The 20,244-nt window shown below is 38.4% G+C and overlaps 1 protein-coding gene across 10 annotated transcripts in view; it reads right to left on the reverse strand.

Annotated features, from left to right (window-relative positions):
- Window positions 1-20,244, reverse strand: part of RYR2 (ryanodine receptor 2) — a 690,844-nt gene that overhangs the window by 404,751 nt on the left and 265,849 nt on the right. For all 10 annotated transcript variants that reach the window (XM_034765046.1, XM_034765042.1, XM_034765040.1 and 7 more), the window contains 5 exons: window positions 16,381-16,395; window positions 11,062-11,136; window positions 10,167-10,245; window positions 8,266-8,378; window positions 28-127 (listed from right to left, as the gene is read on the reverse strand). In XM_034765046.1, coding sequence (XP_034620937.1) covers window positions 28-127; window positions 8,266-8,378; window positions 10,167-10,245; window positions 11,062-11,136; window positions 16,381-16,395 — 382 coding nt within the window. The remainder of the gene's footprint in view (window positions 1-27; window positions 128-8,265; window positions 8,379-10,166; window positions 10,246-11,061; window positions 11,137-16,380; window positions 16,396-20,244) is intronic.

A 20,244-nucleotide genomic window follows, 5' to 3' on the forward strand; every position in this document is an offset into this window, starting at 1 on the left:
TAATAACTAAAGTCAAGTCAATCTTACCTTGGGCTACTTCACTTCCTGAGCTGATTGGGGCTACACTCCAGAGTGTTTGCTGGAAGGCTGCATCAACGTGTAAGCTACCGTTGCCATAAGACAGATGCTACACAAAGGAGAGAAATTAGATATTTATTACAGATTTTAAAAATTCCTATCAGATTTTAATTAAATCACATGGAAACATTCATTCAGTATTAACACACAGTAATAGTCTCCATTGACTTTCACAGGCCAGGTTTACAGATTCAGTACATTCTATCACAGGGACGCATGTACAGCAGCTACAAAAGAAAAATAAATCCTCTGACCCATGCAAAATTGTTACATAATCCAAACCGGATTCATTTAATTTGATCTCTGTATATGAAGCCAATCAATATGTATCTAGGTCCTCAGTTCACAACCTACAAGCATCTGCTCCTGTCCTATAACATTATAGTTTTTATGTAGGGTCAAGCAAGACTCTAAAGTAAATCTATCTGCAGATCCTGAAGATGGGCATTAGCAATTACCACAAACGAAATACCAAAAGTCAGGGAAGCAACACCCTATAAATGGCAGTTACAAGAGAAGTCCAATGAGGGGAGAATTACAATAATCTAGGCTAGAGGTGACAGAGGTGTGAGTGTCCCACATTAGTCCACATTAGACAGAAAAAGATAATCCATCTAAACACCACAGAAATGGCAAAGTCTGCCATAAAGTTAGTTGATCTTAACTAAAAGCAAGGAGAAAACATTCTAGGTGGGAAGGATTAGTCATATCAAAATGGAAATCTGCCCGTTTTTTATATATATTTTATATCACTTCCCCTTTGATACTCCCAAAATGATTTTTCAAGATATTCAAAAGTCTCTTGTAATTTTATTTAGCAGTATCCTGGACCATGAATCCATTTGATGACTTTCTGACACCTGAAAATGAAAGGTGGTTTAGCCCTACTCAGTATAGAACATCACTGGAACTTGCACTTGTTATAATTTTACAGGTTGGCTATACTAGAATAGAGATTGTCTATGGCTTCTTCCTAAGAGGGAGGCAGACACTCTGGTGCCAGTTCATTGCCTCTTTCACCACTACTAACATCTCCTCTGAGTGTTTAGACTCAGTGGTTGCCTATTCATTTCAATCTGGGAGCAGATTATGGATTTTCTAAATTTGGCATTGGTTTATTCATCCTCCATGCTTCTCAATGCACTTGGGGGATGAGATATGCTTCAGGGTTTCCCTCTCGTGAATTAACTGTATGTCTGAACTGCATTCACCATGCCAATCTATATCTGCTGCACCAATCACCAAGTTTTCTCTGCAGAAGTATGATACAGATACAGGTTCTCCCTCATACAAGTAAGGTACGGGTTATATTGAGTCATTACAGTGGAGAAAATATGTATGTGAAGGGGAAGTAGGCAGAAAAGGGAGGGAAATACCCTCTGAAACAATTGAGTGAATAATAGCATACCTAGTCACTGTTTCCAGGGAGTAGTGGAGGCAGCACTAGATTAAAACCCATAACAAGTCTCTGTTTGCATTAGAAAGGAGTCATATAAGTGATTATGCAGAACATAAAGGTTCTTGGTGCTTTGGAACAAAAAACAGTTTCTAGCCAACCTTTTTGTTGAGATCCAAAACCAAAAAAGTCTTTTAGCACTTCTGCGATTTCCACATTTTCTGTCATTGTTCCCTGTCTCTCCCCATTGAGTAACAGACCTATGCTGTCGTTGGTCTTCCTTTTGTTTCTTATGTATTAGTAGAATATTTTCTTGTTGTCTTTCATGTCGAGTTGTAGGAACTTTTTCAACATGGGCAAAACTACATATTTTCCCCCTAACCTCATTCTGAGAAACAGCTGAACCATTTTCATTGAAATTAAAAAAAAAGAACAAAAACAAACAAAAAACACCAGACTGAGGCAGACACCCATCATGGAAAATTTCAGCCCAAATTCTTTGGTGAACTAAGCAGCAACTGAAAACAGTGTCTTGTAATGGACAGCATCAGGCAAACTTAATTGCTAGCTGCACCCCTTCTAACAAGAAAGGAATCAGACCATAAAACAGCTATTAATCAGTCATAGTGTTTAAATCAAAGGAGATTTAACACAATATTTTATAAACATATGTAAAACTCTGCAGCCTATGATTTCTGAAAAACTGAAATCTCCCCTAGCACAGCAGATTCTCCAATCATTTGTAGCCTCATTTAACATAATATATATTGACCTAAAGGAAAATAATCTCTCACAATCACAGCTCTGTTCATTGGTGTTCACTGCAGAATCTTGTGCATCTGATTTATTGAAATTCTTAAACATGAGAAGGATATCTCTGCAAGAACCTTCAAGCCATGCCTCTAGTACCACAATTACATCTAGAAAACAATAGCTCCAAATGACTAGCTCATTTTATTTTAAATGCAGCACTCAAGGCATGCACAAACGCTGACACGAAAGAAATGCAGAGTGCACTGTGGAAATAAACAATATATTTCAATCCAGACATTTCCGTCACTCAAGGAAAAACATACTTAAATGTACCTAATGTTTCTGTACTGAAGAACGTGCTGGTGTGCAGAGAGCAAAATATTAAGAAAACAAAAAGCCTGCTGAAGGCTTCCTTACAGCTAAGCCATGTCAGTGCTGATATCTCATCTAGTTGTAGCTGATAATTATGTGCTCTTTAAATTTCTCAGCCTTTCCCAAGTAGCAAAAAAGGCTTCCTTTCTGGTGCAACTTGAGAAGTGTATGTTAAAGATTATACTAAAGCTATTAAAGCCACTGCTGCACTGGAGGAGAGAAAGGGGTTCAGGGGGCCACACACACCAGTAGCAGTATCTGGAAATATTCTGCCTGCAAGCAATGCCTTCGAGGGTGCTTCAGGACTCTACATGAAACCAGCAATGGCATCATCATCGAAGCAGGATCAATATCAGCTAGTGTAGGAAATGGAGGTTACAGATTTGCTCCAGTGGGGCTAACACCTTTGCCCTTTTCTTCTCTTTGCTTAGAGCAAACGGGGGGGGGGATGGGGCATGCAACCCTCATGGAGCACAACGAGATTATCAGGGGGCATGAGGACCTGATAGGGTCACACTGAAGAGCCAGGGTCAGAGGGGGTTCTGTTTGGCGAGGCTCTATGCAGTCAGTATTAGCTACTTGGACCAGGCTCCCTGCCCATCTTACTCCCCCACTGCTACAGTTACCTTCCTCTGCTGGGGAGGCCGGTGGGGACACTAAGTGGGGAGCTGAAAGCTGCACCCCAGGAGTACTCATCCCCTGGAAGAGAGAGCCCCCTCCTGACCCCAGCCCTTCAGCACATTAGCTTGTCCATTAGCTTCCCCTGCACAGGTGGGGAGCGAGATAGGCAAGGAGCCGGGTCCCGGCAGCTGAAACTGCCCAACTGCTGCAGGGAGCAAAAGGTTTCCTCAGCTGCACCGGGTAAGTCCCCCCTTAGAAAGAGGGGGAATGCATGGGACATGAATCTCTGATGGAGGGCTCAGCAAAAAAATGTTGTGGAACCTCTGGGTGAGAGAACACAAGTAGCTGACTCTTGCCCTCCAGGTACCCTCTTTCTCCCCAACTCCTTGCACTCCACAGCAGGATCCAGAATATGTCTCTAAATGAGTATTAACCCTTTCAGCCATGGGACAGAGGGTCATTTTTTATTTCTCAGATAATTACCCTTGCCAGCCAACCAAGCAATACCAGTAGGTTCCAAAACATGTCTTGAAAGGACCTTCCTCACAAAAGCTGTGCCTCTGAGAAGGAATTCAATGGAACAGAAAGGATGTCTCCACAATTTTGCTTAGTTCTCCTTACAGAGACTGGGATCGGGCAAAGGGAAAGCCCAATGTGATGTAAAATAACCAAGTTATGGCTATTTTTATGCCAGGCAAGGAATCAAAGTTCACATAACTGTACCTACAGCTAGTTAGCCTCATGCTTTCTGTTCTCTTTATGCTGCAGGAGGGAAGAACATTTGATTTTAAGACTATTTTAAAGTAAGCAGTCTTCAGAAAAAGCGTAAGAGGGAAAACTGGTATAGTGCCTTCACAAACAAAAACACTGAACAGCATCCATCCTGCTAATTTGCCAGGTATAACTTCACTTCTGACTCAACTTGTTTTGTCCAAGTTAACGGACATACATGATACTGACAATGGTGGATGCTGTCAAAAAAGCATTTAGAAACGATATTTGCTTACAGGAAGGAAGAGAGGAACAGGGAGGGAAAGTAAAACCCTTAAAATTGTAGCTGTGTAAAGTTTTCATAATACAGCTAAAAGCTTGACAGGTTTGGATACAAAAATGAAATGGAACCCAGGATCACTAAAAGATCTCTGAACCTTTTGAGCAAACCTGAGTTGAGTATTTTTTTGGAGGGGGGAACCAGCCCCTTGCATTCTGTGAAAAGAGTTGAAAATTCCAGGTTTTGATCCAAAATTAGGCAAAACCCAAGAAGTTTTAGTAGGATTGAACATTTTGCTAAACCCTAGTCCCTTTTTATCCATCTGATGAAGCAAAGCAGCCAGAAAGGTAGTGTAAACAGCCAGCCAGGGACCCACGGGGTAGCTGGTGTATAGCTGGGACTGCTAGCTATATACTACCCCTTTCCAGCCTCCCCCATCTACATATAGGGAGTGTCAGAGTGGGGGGTTATAGCGTGAGTCTACAGGCATATAGGAAATGTCACTCTACATCAGACACAAGGTCTGACTAGTCTTGTATCATGATAGCGGCTATTTCCAGATATTTTAATAGGCAGCAGGTTTAAAACAAACAAAAGGGAGTATTTTTTGACACAATGCACAGTCAACCTGTGGAACTCCTTGCCAGAGGATGTTGTGAAGGCCAAGACTATAACAGGGTTCAAAAAAGAACTAAAAAAGTTCATGGAGGATAGGTCCATGAATGGCTATTAGTCAGGATGGGCAGGGATGGTGTCCCTAGCCTCTGTTTGCAAGAACCTGCGAATGGGCGACAGGGGATGGATCACTTGATGATTACCTGTTCAGTTCATTCCCTCTGGGGCATCTGGCACTGGCCACTGTCGGAAGACAGTATATTGGGCTAGATGGACTTTTCGTCTAACCCAGTATGGCCGTTCTTATGTTCAGAGGAAGGAGAAAGAATGCCTCAGCAGGCAGATGTGGGATAATGATGAAAGTATCAGCCTACGCTCTAATAGTTAGACAGTTTAAACCCTGAAGTAGGAGGTTTAATATCCCTTCCAAATTTTCATCATAATTAATTATGATTACATAAAAACACTATCTTAAAAAGGAACACTATTATAGTCACACGGTCAAACACTCAAAAATTAGGAAACACCAGAATTGAGGTTGCCTGTGCAACCTTTATCCAGCACATACAGTCTGTAATTACCCGATCATATATTATGTTTTCCATATAACCCCTGCTTTGTTCAGGGCACAGGATGGATGGCGTTCACTTAATCAGCAGCTATTTAATATTTTGTTTTATTCTAATTGTTCAGTGTGTGGTCTCAGGACTTATTTACTGCATGCTATTCAAACCCTGCTCTGAATACATGGGCAACACTATGTGTTCTTCCCTATCCGCATTCTCACAAACAGCTTCAGCCCAAACTGTTAAAGTTTAGCCAAATCATAAGCAAGTAAAACTAGGGCCTCTCAATGGGAAGTGTAGGGCAAGCTTAATATTAAGCTGCACTTCCAACCCCATCTATTACAACTTTGGTTATTCCCTTGCGCTCCAGAAGTCTTTGATTGCATGAAGGCTCTTGTATTCAAGGCCCTCTTATGGCATAAATAAAGATTTAGAGTGAGTACCTTTCCTATTTCACAAGCAGCTGTTCCTTTGTCCTGGGAGGGTGACAGAAGACAGCCGCACTGTATTAGAAAATATTCTTCCAATTCAAGATACATAATCTTTTTAAAGGAATTTCTCCCTATCCCCAATCAGTCAACAATGCTGAAACAATTTCAGGAAGAAACTTCCATTTCTAATGATATCAGAGTATTAGTTTCCCATATTTTAAGTCATTGTCATCTTGGATGTGAAAGAGAAGCAAACCTCAAGCCTTCTTAGATTTGCATAATGCAGTTGCAGACCAGCATTATAATCAGTATAGTAACTATGTGTCTCTTGTGATGTAGAAATTATTACACTGTATTGAACATCTCTGCACTGAAATAACTGCAGTTTTCAAGTTTTTAAATTGATTTTCTAACACATTACTCAGCCTGAGCATCACTGACCTCATTGCTACTAATTCTCATTTTATCTTCATCATTCCTCTTGTATTTCATTTTCAGATCTATGGAATTTGTTCTGGGGGATGTTTAAAAGACTAACAATTCATTGTGATCCAGATCCTTATTCATTTGAAATACACAAAATGTTAATTGAATGTTAAAAGATTGGCATATTCGAAAGTTATCAGTGGTGAGCTCTGCTATCAACCATACATATCTGGCACACATGAGTGCAGCAGCAGTTTTTAAAAATACACATTAGATGGTGGCACATGCTGGCAACATTGAGACGTGTTCACAGAACTCTGTTGCCCCAACAGAGGAAACTGACTGGTTATGGGTCCAACCTAATGGCCAGCAATATTTATAAGAGAACATCATTTTGATCTGATTGGGTTAGGCAGAGTCATACTCTGTCCTTGAAAGGAAGTGGTCACAGCCCAGTGCAGATATTATAACAACACTTAGCTTTTATGGAATGTTTTTAATCAGTACATCAAATCACTTTAAAAGAGATGCGACAGGTGCCGGCCTATAGTGGGGGGGGGAGGGACGGAGCGGAGTGAGGGCAGCAGCTTCAGCAGTGTCACAGCACTTCGGAGGAAAAAAGAAAAAAGGCAGGACTATAACTCAGGTGTCTTGATTTACAGTCCATTGCTCCACCTACTGGACCATGATGGCTCCCTATCAATGCAGTAGTTCTTCCTTGGATTCGGGAGCAGATAGTTCAGGTGAGAAAGCTTGTCACATATTTTATTACTGCTGGTAAAGTTATTAACTCTCCACACTCACACAAATAGAAAGCATCATATGGCAAAAAAGGTCTGGCATTGACTACCCTCTTATATGGAAGACTATGCTCATTTCTGACCTAGTAGGAAGTAAGCAATCTATATGCATTGCTTTCCGCCCCTTTCAAGCAACCCCCAACAAATAGACAAGATGGCAGAATTGCAACACAATAATTTTCTTGTATTTTAGGATGTAGTGTGCTCTCTTTCTGCCCAGTATTACACACATGATGGGATTTACAAAAAGATTTACATAGAACACTAATAAATTGGTGTTATGAAAAAAATTACTCTAAATTATCATATTTACCAAAATGTATATGGCCAAGTAGGCTGTAATAGCCCCGAAGAGGTTATTTATAGACTACAGGTAAAAACCACACTTTTTTACTTATGTATTTTTTTTTAAATCTACACTTTTCTCAGTCTTAATTATATCTTATTTAAATCATAGATGGAATATATCTTGATATATTTCACACTTTTTCTTTAAAATACAATTTAACAATGAATTTCACAAATTGCAAATGGTACTTGAATACAACGAAGACTGTGATACAAACTAACAATAGCAGTGAAATGCAAGGCCTGAGAAAGAAAAGAGGAGAGTTAGATTACAATTGTAATGATGTAAGATTATTCCTCCCACAGTTAGATGAGTTTAGACTCAATATCTGTTTTTAAATGATTATTGATTCACTTACCAGTTTGTTTTACAACCTTAACCTTATGCAGGTAGATTTTTTTTTAATTCTGATATAAAGTTTTATTTCATATATAAAAAGGGCTGTTAATCTCAGATCTATTATACAATTCCATAATTATGTTAGGATCTTCTATAGTATGAATTCATAATTACTATTTCATTTTCATATAATTAGTACATTTATTCAAGAACAAATAATATCAATATCATTATCCTTGCAAGAACCAATAACATCAATATCATTATCCTATATACCAATGTCACTACTTCCAGACCTATGACGTTTTGGTTTATGTCATGATATCAGTGTTAGCTCTTATGCTCAAGCAGTATTAACAGCTATTTATATTTTATCAAACACTGAGATTGTATTATTTAATCTATACTTTAGAGAAAAAATTGCAGATCAAACTGTAGAGCAATAGCTTTATTAATTTCCATGTCATTTTCTGGATCATCATTTCTATAAGACAAGCACAATCTATATATTCTTACTGTAGCACTTACTAAGTATCTTTCTGAAGATATACTAACTAAGATGAGGTCATCTCCAACACGCACTTTTTCTCCCTCTGATCGCTGTTTGGAGGCAGGATGTATGGTCCACCAGCAGGCCTCACCTGTGTTGTCATGGATTAATGAAAGACACATTAGAAAGGAAATTCTTGGTATTATTCTTATTTCTTCAGTTTTATTTGGATTTTTTTAAAAATTCTTATTAATGTCCATATGTACTTTAATGCCTTGTATATAGTTAACACTTTGTTTGACATACCTTCCTGAGATACGATTCATTACACTATATTCATTGGCTAAATCACTAGGGGAAGTCACTTAATCTCTCTGATCTTAGTATAAAATGTAGATAATATTTCCTCTCCCCCATTCTAGGAGATTGAATTATAAAGATATTAGAACCTGTTATATTTGAATGTATTTCTTAACTTAAATACAAGTTCAAAGGGTTTATTTTTAATTATTCAAAAGGTCTGAGCCCTGATGTCCTGACCTCGTTTTTACTCACTCAGGCAACCCCTTCCCTCCCCACCTTCCCCCCCGCCCCCCAGGCTTGAGAGTCCAAGCTCCAACCCAAGTCTCAATATCAAAGCACCATCTACACAGCTAATTGTAGAGGCCCCACTAGCACAAGTCTGTGGCCCCGGGCTCAGAGGCTCGCTCCCAGATGTAGTCCTGGCAGACCCAAAGTCTAAGGACTTTACCTAAGGACAGAACATGCTGTCCTTGAGTTATCGTTCCTGCATTACCACATTAAAAAAATCTGTTATGGCTCAGAGACTTGTATCCTTCTCTATCAGAGATAGGAATACTGAAGAGGATACGTGCTCAGCCAACAGAGTATAGGAACAGCTCACATGTGTTGGAATAACGGTTTGGTAATGATCAGTGATGACAAGATAGGACTAACAATTCTAAGCTCTTTAGGAAACGCAATCCAGTCTTCTTTCACTAAGGGACCTTCCTTGTCACTATGTCACAAGGTTTTGAGTAAGAATGGGGAAGAAGAAATTCTCCTCTGAGAACGAGGGCATAGATATTGAGGGGAAATCCACCAATGAGGACGCAAAAGAGATTATCAAAAATTAACCTGTTAGTAAAAGAAAGCATCGTTAAATTAAGACTATAGACCAAAGAATTGACTAACGCCACTAGAAGGTACTGTACATGTAGCTTTCATTCATAATAAGAGTACTTGTTAATTTGTTTGCAAATTAGTTTCCATAATGAAGCCCGTTTTCAGATACTCATGGCATTTGGAAAAAATTGTTCCTTTTCAAATATATATTATAAAATCTCGCTAATTAAACAATTTTGTAGCCCTGTGAGACTTGTAGGAAATTGTCTCCAGTCAACAGCAGTAGCAAAGGAGAAACCTCATCCATACCCCTCACCTAACTTTAGTAAGCAGAGGTGATTTCTCTCTCTCCCTCTTTCAAATAGAAAGAAAGAAAGAAAGAAAGAAAGAAAGAAAGAAAGAAAGAAAGAAAGAAAGAAAGAAAGAAAGAAAGAAAGAGAAAATCGAGAAAAAGCCAAACCACCTACATTATTGCAACATTAATGATGTAGAATTAAAATTTAAAAAATGTACAAGATAAGGATTTTACCGCAACAATAACTTGGCCATGTGCCATATCCTTAATATTCTACATCATACATTTTACAGCCTAAAAAAGACACATTAAACTACATATTTGGTATGAAAAAATGGAATATAAAATATTGCATATGTGCAACATGGCCATGGTAACATTGTAAGAATCTTAATTTCTGTGCCTTTAACTTTGCAGTCACACCTTTTTAAAGTAGTTTGCATTTATATCAATTTAATCTAATGATTAAACAAAAGGAATCCTCCGTGGCATGGGGTTCCTTAAGAGAGAAAGTTTTACCTGTTGTGTCTTCTTGCAATCCCACATCAAATGCCAATTTATCCATCGAAGACCGTGAGGTGGAGAGGCAGCAAAGATACTACCAAAAAAAAAAACATGTCTCAGTAGTTTTTTTCATGCCTAATTTCTTATTCTGAATGTTACAAGCCATCAGCCTGCTATTATAGAACTTTTTATCACTTCTTGAACAATCCTAACCACTCTCTTTTAAAGCACCAGGATTTTAACTGCCTGTTAATGAGAACAGCACTTGAGCTAAGATTAATGTTCTGAAATATGTTGTCAGTCTTCATCTACATCAGCTTTTCAGTGAAAAACAGGGAGAGCAATGCTGACAATAATGGAATGATTTCCACTGGAGTTTAATTTCTAAGATTTTGATGGGTCTTTTAGGAAGCTTTGAACCTGGATGCTCCAGAAAGGTATTGAAAATGGCAAGATTTCTGTTTGAAGTATATACAAGGTTCTGTCTCCTTGTCCATTCAATCTTTGGCCGGTGTTCAAATTGCCAATCAGACGGCAGTTGTGGCAATACTGTAATTTATGTAATGTGAACAATTATCCCATTGGGAAAGGAAATGAGAAGTCATGAACCCATTTAACATAGGCCAACAGACAGGGATCAGATATTAATTATTTTTGGTCTGTATCAACATGGGCTGGATTTCAAAAGAGAACCTACAAGTGAAAGACTCTGTTTCCTATTACCAGTCTCCTAACCCACTTTGTTGCCATAAGTTCAGTGGGAGAAACACTTCTCTCATGTGAATAATTCACAGGATAATTTTAAATGGCAATAGTTTGAGTGTTATCACTTGTAGGTACAAATACTGACAGCAAATAGATACCAACACTAGCATCAACACCTACACATCAAGGTAAAATTCATACATACCATGCCACTGTAGGAATGGCGCAGCAATATTGCATGTCCATAAAGAAGCGTTCGATGACCACCACCTTGTGCAGTCTGTACAGATAAAGAAAATTGGTTGATGGACAGGTTAGATTAAAATTAGACCCTTCTTCCAAACATAATCGGCTCCCAGGTAACATTTCCTCTTTATTTCCATTCAACACCCACAAACGTATCTGCCCCCTGCTAGTTAAATCGATTTTTTGATACAGATGAAGTTCGATGATTTGGCAGTAGTTAATATTGCCAATGTGTTCTCTTTAGCTGTGTAATCCAGTTAAGTAACCTTTGCTGCTTCTTACCATAGTGAAATTTTAATCAGAATGTATTACTTCAGTTGGACACTTCTCAGAAAAGACTTGGACAAGTGATTACTGAATTAAACTGTCATTTAATATCACATGTTCTTATTTGACTGATACGGGCAAAATTATGGACTTTGCATCCAGCCATACAGAGATTCTTTGTAGAGATCTTCAGGGAAATAAAAATCTTTCCCCTTAGGCTGAAAATGGAAGTGAAGCCACTCTTCAGGCCTCAGGAGTGACGTAACTTTGATGTGTGTTGTGTTACCTTCCATATGGGAATGGGGAGGCAGAATGGCCAGTGCATCTGTGTAGCCACAGATCAACAGGTTCTGTCAAGCCCCCTCCAGCCCCAGACTCCTGAAATATTGCTCCCCCATTTCCCAAGCAGTATAATCACACTTCTTCAACTGCATTCAGAGATGTCCAAACTCACAAGTGTTTGTCGCCTGTTGTCCAAATGATATCAGACAGCTTGCATTGTCTGACAGGAAATTAAGGCCAAAATGCTCAAAATTGCCCAATTTTTCATGCCCATCCTGAGAAACCACAAGCAAGTTTCTCAGAAGTACTAAGTACCCAGAAACTCCAGTGAAAGTCAACAAGATCTGTGAAGGGTCAGAACGTTCAGAAATCAGGCCCAAGGCATCTGAAGTTGGGCATCCAAAACTGGGAACGATACGCTTGAAAATGCCAACATGAGTGCACATGGTCTTGATGAAAATGAAACTAGCCAAGTAATAAAATCCATTTTAACACAAAGAGACTGCAGTAAATGATTTTTTACAACACAGAGATGTTTTGTTTTATATATAATCAGAATACTCACTGCCTGCCAACAAAACCTAATAATTTTTGTTACAGCACTAGTCACTTTTTAATAGAGTGAGCTTCATCACAGTGCACATTTATTTTCACAGCTTCATGTACATTAAGTATCATCCATATGTAAATATGTTTTAAGTGTATAGCTACAACGGTTTTACATAAAGATCCATCAGATCTTAGACTTCGATATAAGAGTATTCCCATTTAAAAGCCCAAGTTTTTATTTTCCCATCTACAGCATTTCCCACTTCTTTTCCATCAAGGTGGAGTGAGTTCTTAATTGACTGGAGCTTCAGAATAAAAAAAGTGTACTGTGCCTAGCTAAAAAATGAATTGGCAGCAACAACACGCCATTATCTCACTGGCAGTTTGATAGCAATGCTGAAGCTCAATCTCACTGAATTGCTACAGTGACAACTCACAAGTTTTCCTCAAATATCAGTTTTGTCTCTAAGTTTAACCTACCTATCATGAAAGCAGACAGTTTGTAAGGACAAACAACTCAAAAGTAATAATTTTGGTGTTTTCAAGGAAGATCCATGGATCATGGCACATACCTTAATATCAAGTTTTTGGTTTTCGTCAGAGTATCCTTTATTTTCAATAAAATAAATACACTACACTGGGCATATATAGAGGTACATTTGTAAAAATTCATGTAGGATTCTCACTCAGTAACATGTTGTTTGGGACATCAAAGACTGAATTCTTATTACAATAAACCCCAAGTCATGGTTTCTCTCACAAACACAGAGTCTTTATTATTATATGTAAAAACCTAGCTGGAGACACTAGTTGTCCAAAGTCACATGATGATTGGATGGTTGGTACTTTAAGGATGTCACACCTGTGTCTTTTCTACTCCATAGCCTTGCCTATATACAGAAGTTGCACTGATATAAATTCCATCAGTTCAGTGAAATTGATACAGATATTTGGGTGGAAAGCATTCCCACAGTGGGCTTACACCAGTGCATGCTGCAACACCTGTGTCCACATAGCAGCACATTGAACCGATGTAAGCCTAGTGGAGTATGGAATGGTGTTCTTATTCCATGGACCCCTGAACTACCTGCAGGCTCACTGCTAAATGGGAAGTTTCACACCATAGTGCACAATTCAACTGGCACTGAAGGGAATTGAAGGAGTAGAGATCAAACACCCATAATCTCTTTCATTGTATCCTGGAAGGCATCTGTTGTCTGCCCCAGTCCAAGCTCTTCACTGCGCATGTGGATGAAGGACAGATGAACGCAGCTCTCATATCCATTGTTAGATAGGAAAGCCAATACTGTTATACTGGGGAGGATTCCAAAGGCAGATAGAATTGCCAGAGGATAACCGGAGTATTGGTGCCGTTGAGGAGTTCCTGGTTGCCAGACAGGTCAGTTCTTCATTGAATGGTGCAGTGTTGGATAGGAATGGGAGGACTTCTTGCTCCAGTGTTACTACATCAGTATAAGTGCATGACCATATTGCCACTACCTCGATTTAACTAGTGATGTAGAACTATGCCAGTAACAACAACAAACAACAACAACGAAGGAGGAAGAACTATATAAAGTTAACTCATGGATCTATTGGTGGGAGACAGATGTGTGTAAATGTATGACTGCTCCTACCCAAATGAGGAAAGTTATATCAGTGCAATTTTTCTATGTAGAGTAAGTCAGAGTAACTTCTGATACTCTTTGGAGCATGACTACAGAACTGTAATGCTTCAACATCTGAACAGAAGTCCTAATTGCAACTCCTTTAATATATAAATATTCAAGCAGTTGCAGTCACCAAAGCCAGCAATTAACAACATCCCACAACTGCTGAATGTGTCAAAAGAAAGCAAGAGCTAAAGTGCATTGTTATGAAGAATTATTCACTAAAAAGACTGAGTTTTTAAGAACAAGTTAACAGCTTTTTTGCAGCTGCAAAAACTAATTTTATGATGGATACCTCATGAGAAGGGAATTATGGTAAATGGTAAGTGCAATTATTGGAATTGTAAGGAAAAATTTTTGTGAAGCTCTAATAGGAGTTAAAGTTGATTAAAATAATAAGTTATGTCACATTCCGTTCCGTATTAGTACCTTCTAAAATATGGGCCCCATGATCTACATTAAATGTGGAAAAACCCAAAAATGTTACAGATGTTTGGCTGACATTTGTATAACACCTAAACTTTTATTTTCAGTAAAAGCAGTTATTAAGTACAGAGAGAGAGTGGTAATACCTTCCTTTGATTTCTTCAGCAATGTCTTCTAAAGCAAAGATTTACAAGATACAGTAGTAACTGTTTCAAATGTCGATTTTTTTTAATGGCGACTACTCTAATGTTTTTAACCCAATGCTTGTAATGTTTAAAACAATGTGTACTAATGTTGTATTAAAATGTAGTATTCCTCTCATAAAAACCTGAGTCACTGCATTATTTCCAAAGCAAACTGGGCTCTCAAGGCTGCAGATAATTTATTACTATCATAGACTTAAAATGCTAAAATGTGCTTTAAAACTGCCATCTGTAAAAACAAAATAATGACTAATACAGTAAATAGGGATTTATGCACAAGAACACTGTTGACTACTCTTTTTTCTAATGTCAGGTTATTAATACCTGTCAAGTGTTGATGCTGGGTAAAGCCAGTCATTCCACCAAATATATATGATTTTATTGTAGGAATGGTGGTTGTAGTTGGTTTAATTCCTTTTTCTCCATACAGAGTAGTGAATGGAGGACACTTTAATGCTGGAAGAGCTATTGCAACGACAACATTACACAATTCTTGTAAATCCAAGTTTGGTGGGATTTTGCTCTTTAACCTTCAGGTCACTGACATTGCCCAGTTTTAGAATCAGAACGTTTAGTTCATTAGCAAAATAATACAAATAGAGACTATAAAAGTACTATTTCATGTTACAGAGGGAAGGGAGGCTGTGACAGGGTCAGTCCAGATGGCTACAGGAGAGTGATAGAAGGCAGATATATTAGCCCCAGATTAAGTAGGTCTCTTTTCCCTGGGTAAGATAACAGGGAAGGTTCTAGAACAATCAGGAACCTTCTGGAAACAATTAAGGCAGACAGGCTGATTAGAACTCCTGCAGCCAATCAAGAAGCTGCTAGAATCAATTAAGGCAGGCTAATCAGGGCACTTGGGTTTTAAAAAGGAGCTCACTTCAGCTTGTGGTGTGGGTGTAAGGAGCTGGGAGTGAGAGGATGTGCTGCTGGAGGACTGAGGAGTAGAAGCATTAACAGACACCAAGAAGAAGGTCCTGTGGTGAGGATAAAGAAGGTGTTGGGAGGAGGCCATGGGGAAGTAGCCCAAGGAGTTGTAGCTGTCATGCAGCTGTTCCAGGAGGCACTCTAGACAGCTGCAGTCCACAGGGCCCTGGGCTGGAACCCGGAGCAGAGGGTGGGACCGGGTTCCCCCCAAACCTCCCGATTGACCTGGACTGTGGGTTCTACCAGAGGGAAGGTTTCTGGGCTGTTCCCCAACCCACATGGTGAATCTCTGAGGCAAGAAAATCCGCCAATAAGCGCAGGACCCACCAAGATACAGAAGGAACTTTGTCACAAGGCTATTAATAAAAACAATAAACGTGAAAAAATATATTGATGGGGAAAAGCTTTCCATGCTTAGCTTATCTATGCTCCACCTACAGATTTAGAGAATTAGTCTAAAAGGAGGAGATTTTCAAAGGCACAACTAATTTGGGATCGAAGAAACCAGCCAAGCATAAAAAAAAAAGTGATACAAAGAAAGAAGAGAAACATATATAAAAGCTATAAAATGTATCAAACGTTATCTTTTTCTAAATCATTAAAATACATTTTAGCAAAGGTTAAGAAGATTTTCACCTCTTTAGACAATTGCTTTAATATTTTAAAACAATAGTTAAGAAAAGGTTTATCTGCCACTGTTAAAGTTATGCCTTCAAATACTATTGCTCTACATAGCCCAGAGTGCCTGCCTCCGCCCATCCATGATCATAAAAAAGCCTCAAACTAAGTTTGTGTGGTTTCTAAATCCATAGCTTTCAGAAGTCCAAGAAGTAAAAATCTGGTGAAAGTTTGATATTTACTTTAAAAAATAAAAATAAGAGATAAATAATGAACTAAATGAAATAGTCAAAAGTCGTACAAAGTACAATACTAAATTTTTAGATTGCTTACCTTCATCATAAATTTCTAGAGAGCCATGGGGCGTAGGAGGGAAAAAGAGAAAACATACAATGAATATTTGCTCTTAGTCACTTAAAAATGTGCTGTGTTTTCCTTAAAATAGTGAACAAGATGCACTGAAGTAAAATCATATTTAAAAGCAGAATTTACCATAACAATTATACAATTACAGTATGTGCTAGAAAGCATATCTGCTCAAAACAATTATTCATAACTTCTGTACAATAATTTCCTCAATTTAGAGTATTATATTAAAGCATACATCAAATTAAATAGTTTTTATTGTGTAAATCAAAATGGAGTGCAGTGAACACAGGGGTAACAGTTGAAATATTTTAATAATGTGCTCTGCAAATGCTTACTAACTTCACTGCAGGTTTCCACATTCAAAAATGCAGTGATCCGGACAGCAACACAACTGATAGCAGTGACTATGTTATAAATATGCATCTACATAGTAAACTAAGAAAACAGAATTGCTACTGCTATTTCTTGCATATTAATTCTAAAGAATTACTCCAATGCAATATGCACTAAGATGCCAAAGAATTATGGAAATCCATAATATAGTTTTCAAATAACTCATATATAAATTAAGTGGGCGGAAGAATTCTTCTAGCTCTAAGTAGTTAGAACATGCGGTAACTACTTATGCTAAACTACTGTTCCATCTTGTACTTAGTTGTGATACTCTGAGTACCTTTCCCAGACCTGAAGAAGAGCTCTGTGTAGCTTGAAAGCTTGTCTCTCTCACCAACAGAATCTGGTCCAATAAAAGATTATCTCACCCACCTTGTCTCTCTAATATCCTGGGACCAACATGGCTACAACAACACCCAGTAAGGGCTAAGACTAGTACAAATTATTCCTCCCAATGTGCTTTACCTAGTTTTGTCAACATTTAATTTCATCTGCCATCATGTTGCCCTTTCCGACTAAATCCTTCAAGAACCTCAGTTCTCTGCTTGTCACTCACCTATGTAACTGTTATCCACAAATTTTGTGCTATCCTTGCTCAGACCCTTTTCAGGTAATTAATAAATATATTAAACATCAGTCCAAGTACAGAACCTTGTTTTCTGTCCCTTAGCCACTTTCCATTCATTTACAGTATCTTTATTTCTCATCCCATGATTGCTTAAAGATTCCTTAAAAGACTCTTGAGACTGCCTTTATCAAAAGTTGGTTGTTGTGGTCTTTTTTCTTTCTTTCTCTCTCTCTCTTTATTTTTTATTTTTTCTGAAAGCCCAAATTAAGTTTACCAGTTGGTTCACCTTTGTTGACATGATCAAGGAATTCTAGTAAATTAGAGAGATAATTTTTCTTGATAGAAGCTGTACTCTTGTCTCTAGCATATCATGTTTGTCTGGGTATTATATAACTCTAGTTATTGTTTCAGCCAGTTTGCATGGTACTGAAGTAAGGTTCATTAGTTTATAATTCCTAGGATCACTTCTGTGCCTTTTCTAAAGACAGCAGTCAGAGAAACAGGGAGCCCTGGATCACTTCCCCACACACTACTACACACCAGAAATAACCAGAGGGAGGATAGCCCTCAAGACCTTTCCCCCAATCAGTAGTAATGGAGGGGCAACTCTGCTTGGCAAGCACCTATCTGCACACAGTGCCTGCTAGTAAGGGGCACAGCTGCACAGTGCAAGCCTTAGGGGGAACCTCTGGACACATCCCACACAAATTGGTACCACCTCAGCTATTTACCTACTGCTGATTGAACAGAACTAGAGCATTCTAGATACATCTGCCACTCCCTGGTGAGAAAAGGTTCTTAGGGGGAAAAAAAAAAAAGTGTCTTCAAACTGCATCTCCTGTATCTCATTCACTGCAAGAGGAGAATGCTGACTTTCGACAGCATTAACACACAGCTGAAAAAAAATCTGCCATTCAGAAAGGGAAGCGTGCTATGTATAACAGTTCCACAGCTATCGCAACATCTCCCCACACTGAGACACAGAGCCCCCACACTACTGAAATATCTGAAAATGGCTTTGGTGGGCTCCCAGGAATGGGGGGGGGCATACATTGGAGGCACTACTCCATGTATTCTGATGCTCAGATGCAGGAGGCTGGAAGTGGGCACACCCTTCTGCTCCATTATATTTGTTCCTCTCTATGCCTCACAGTGCAGGCAAACACAGGGCTCTAGGCTAGGAAAAATAAACCTGAATTTATCTTTGGAAATTAACTACACAGAGTTATACTATGAGATATCTTAATGCCATCCTAAGCAAGGACTTCAATACTGACCTTGAGAGATATTGCTTAGAGACAGAATTATATTGAAGTTTTAAAAAATACATAATATAGATTTATAAAGGCATGAAGTCTAACAGGGGAATAGATATTAAAACAATGAGTAAAATAATATCACCCATAACTAAAAAGCAAAATGAAAGAAGAGAATTAACAGTACGGAAAAGTTTGTTATAAGTTACATGCAACTCCATTAGCCTATCAGTGAAGTTGAAATAGTGTAATTGAGATCATAGTTTGGCCAAACATGTTTAGTCACATATCCCTATGAAAAATGACTATGTTTCCAAGTCCATTAACATTAACAAACCTTACATACAACATCCATTTTAAGGATGCCACAACAACAAGCTCTATATTATAGGCATTAAAAGTCTGAGGAGTTATTGATTTTCATTTTAGCCATTAAGGCACAAAATAATATTTTATTATACTCTGAAATTTCAGGATCCATTGTAGATTTTCTTAATATTTAGAGGCATGGACCAGAAGACAGACTCAGTTCTGATGATACTTTGAGTTCTGAGATATTTCCACAATGAGAATTAAAGACTTTAGGACAAGGGTAGGCAACCTATGGCACGCTTGCCGAAGGCAGCACACAAGCCAATTTTCAGTGGCACTCACACTGCCTGGGTCCTGGCCACTGGTCTGGGGGGCTCTGCATTTTAATTTAATTTTAAATGAAGCGTCTTAAACATTTTAAAAACCTTATTTACTTTACATACAACAATAGTTTAGTTATATACGATAGACTTCTAGAAAGAGACCATCTAAAAACATAAAAATGTATTACTGTCACATGAAACCTTGAATTAGAGTGAATAAATGAAGACTCGGCACACCACTTCTGAAAGGTTGCCGACCCCTGCTTTAGGATAAAACCCGGCCCCACTGAAGTCAATGGGAGTTTACCATTGACTTCAATGAAGCCAGTATTTCTCCCCCTAGATTCACATTGGAGTTCATCACTATGTGTTATAGTTTAGAACACATTCAACTGGTATTTCATCTAGTAACCAGTTTATTAAGAAGATTGCTATAGTTGTGGCTGTAATTTATAATAAAATATATTGGTCTGTAAAAAAGATCATTCTTAAAATGCCTCCTTCTATCCAATGATGCTTCACAGTTCTTTTTTTATTCATCTTTACATTGAGACTGATTCATATGGCATTGAACTGTAGTTCTCAATACAAATTAAAATATTTTGAACATTTAACACGTTTTGTTTTTTCTCTGAAGATTTGCACATAAGGATTTCCATAGATGTGCTGCTTGGTAGAAGGACAGCTGTATACAGAAGCTTTGAAGTTTTAATGTTTTTCCAGATGCAATATCATACCAAGGTCCTGACCACTTGAAAGAGATGAAGTATCGTGACCTCATTCCAGTTTGGATAATCCCAATATCCCGGCCTAAATTCCCTACATTCAACTGCATATGGTATTTAATCTCTTGGGGCCAAATCCTGGGAAGAGAATCAAAGCCCAGGTAAAGGGTTTTGTTCCACATGAATAGTATCTCGCTCTGGGGAACAGAATCCTCAGCCTCAAGCAGCCAGGCTGTCTGTGCTGCTGGACC

Source organism: Trachemys scripta, chromosome 3 (genome assembly GCF_013100865.1).
Source record: "Trachemys scripta elegans isolate TJP31775 chromosome 3, CAS_Tse_1.0, whole genome shotgun sequence".
NCBI classification, from domain to species: domain Eukaryota; kingdom Metazoa; phylum Chordata; order Testudines; family Emydidae; genus Trachemys; species Trachemys scripta.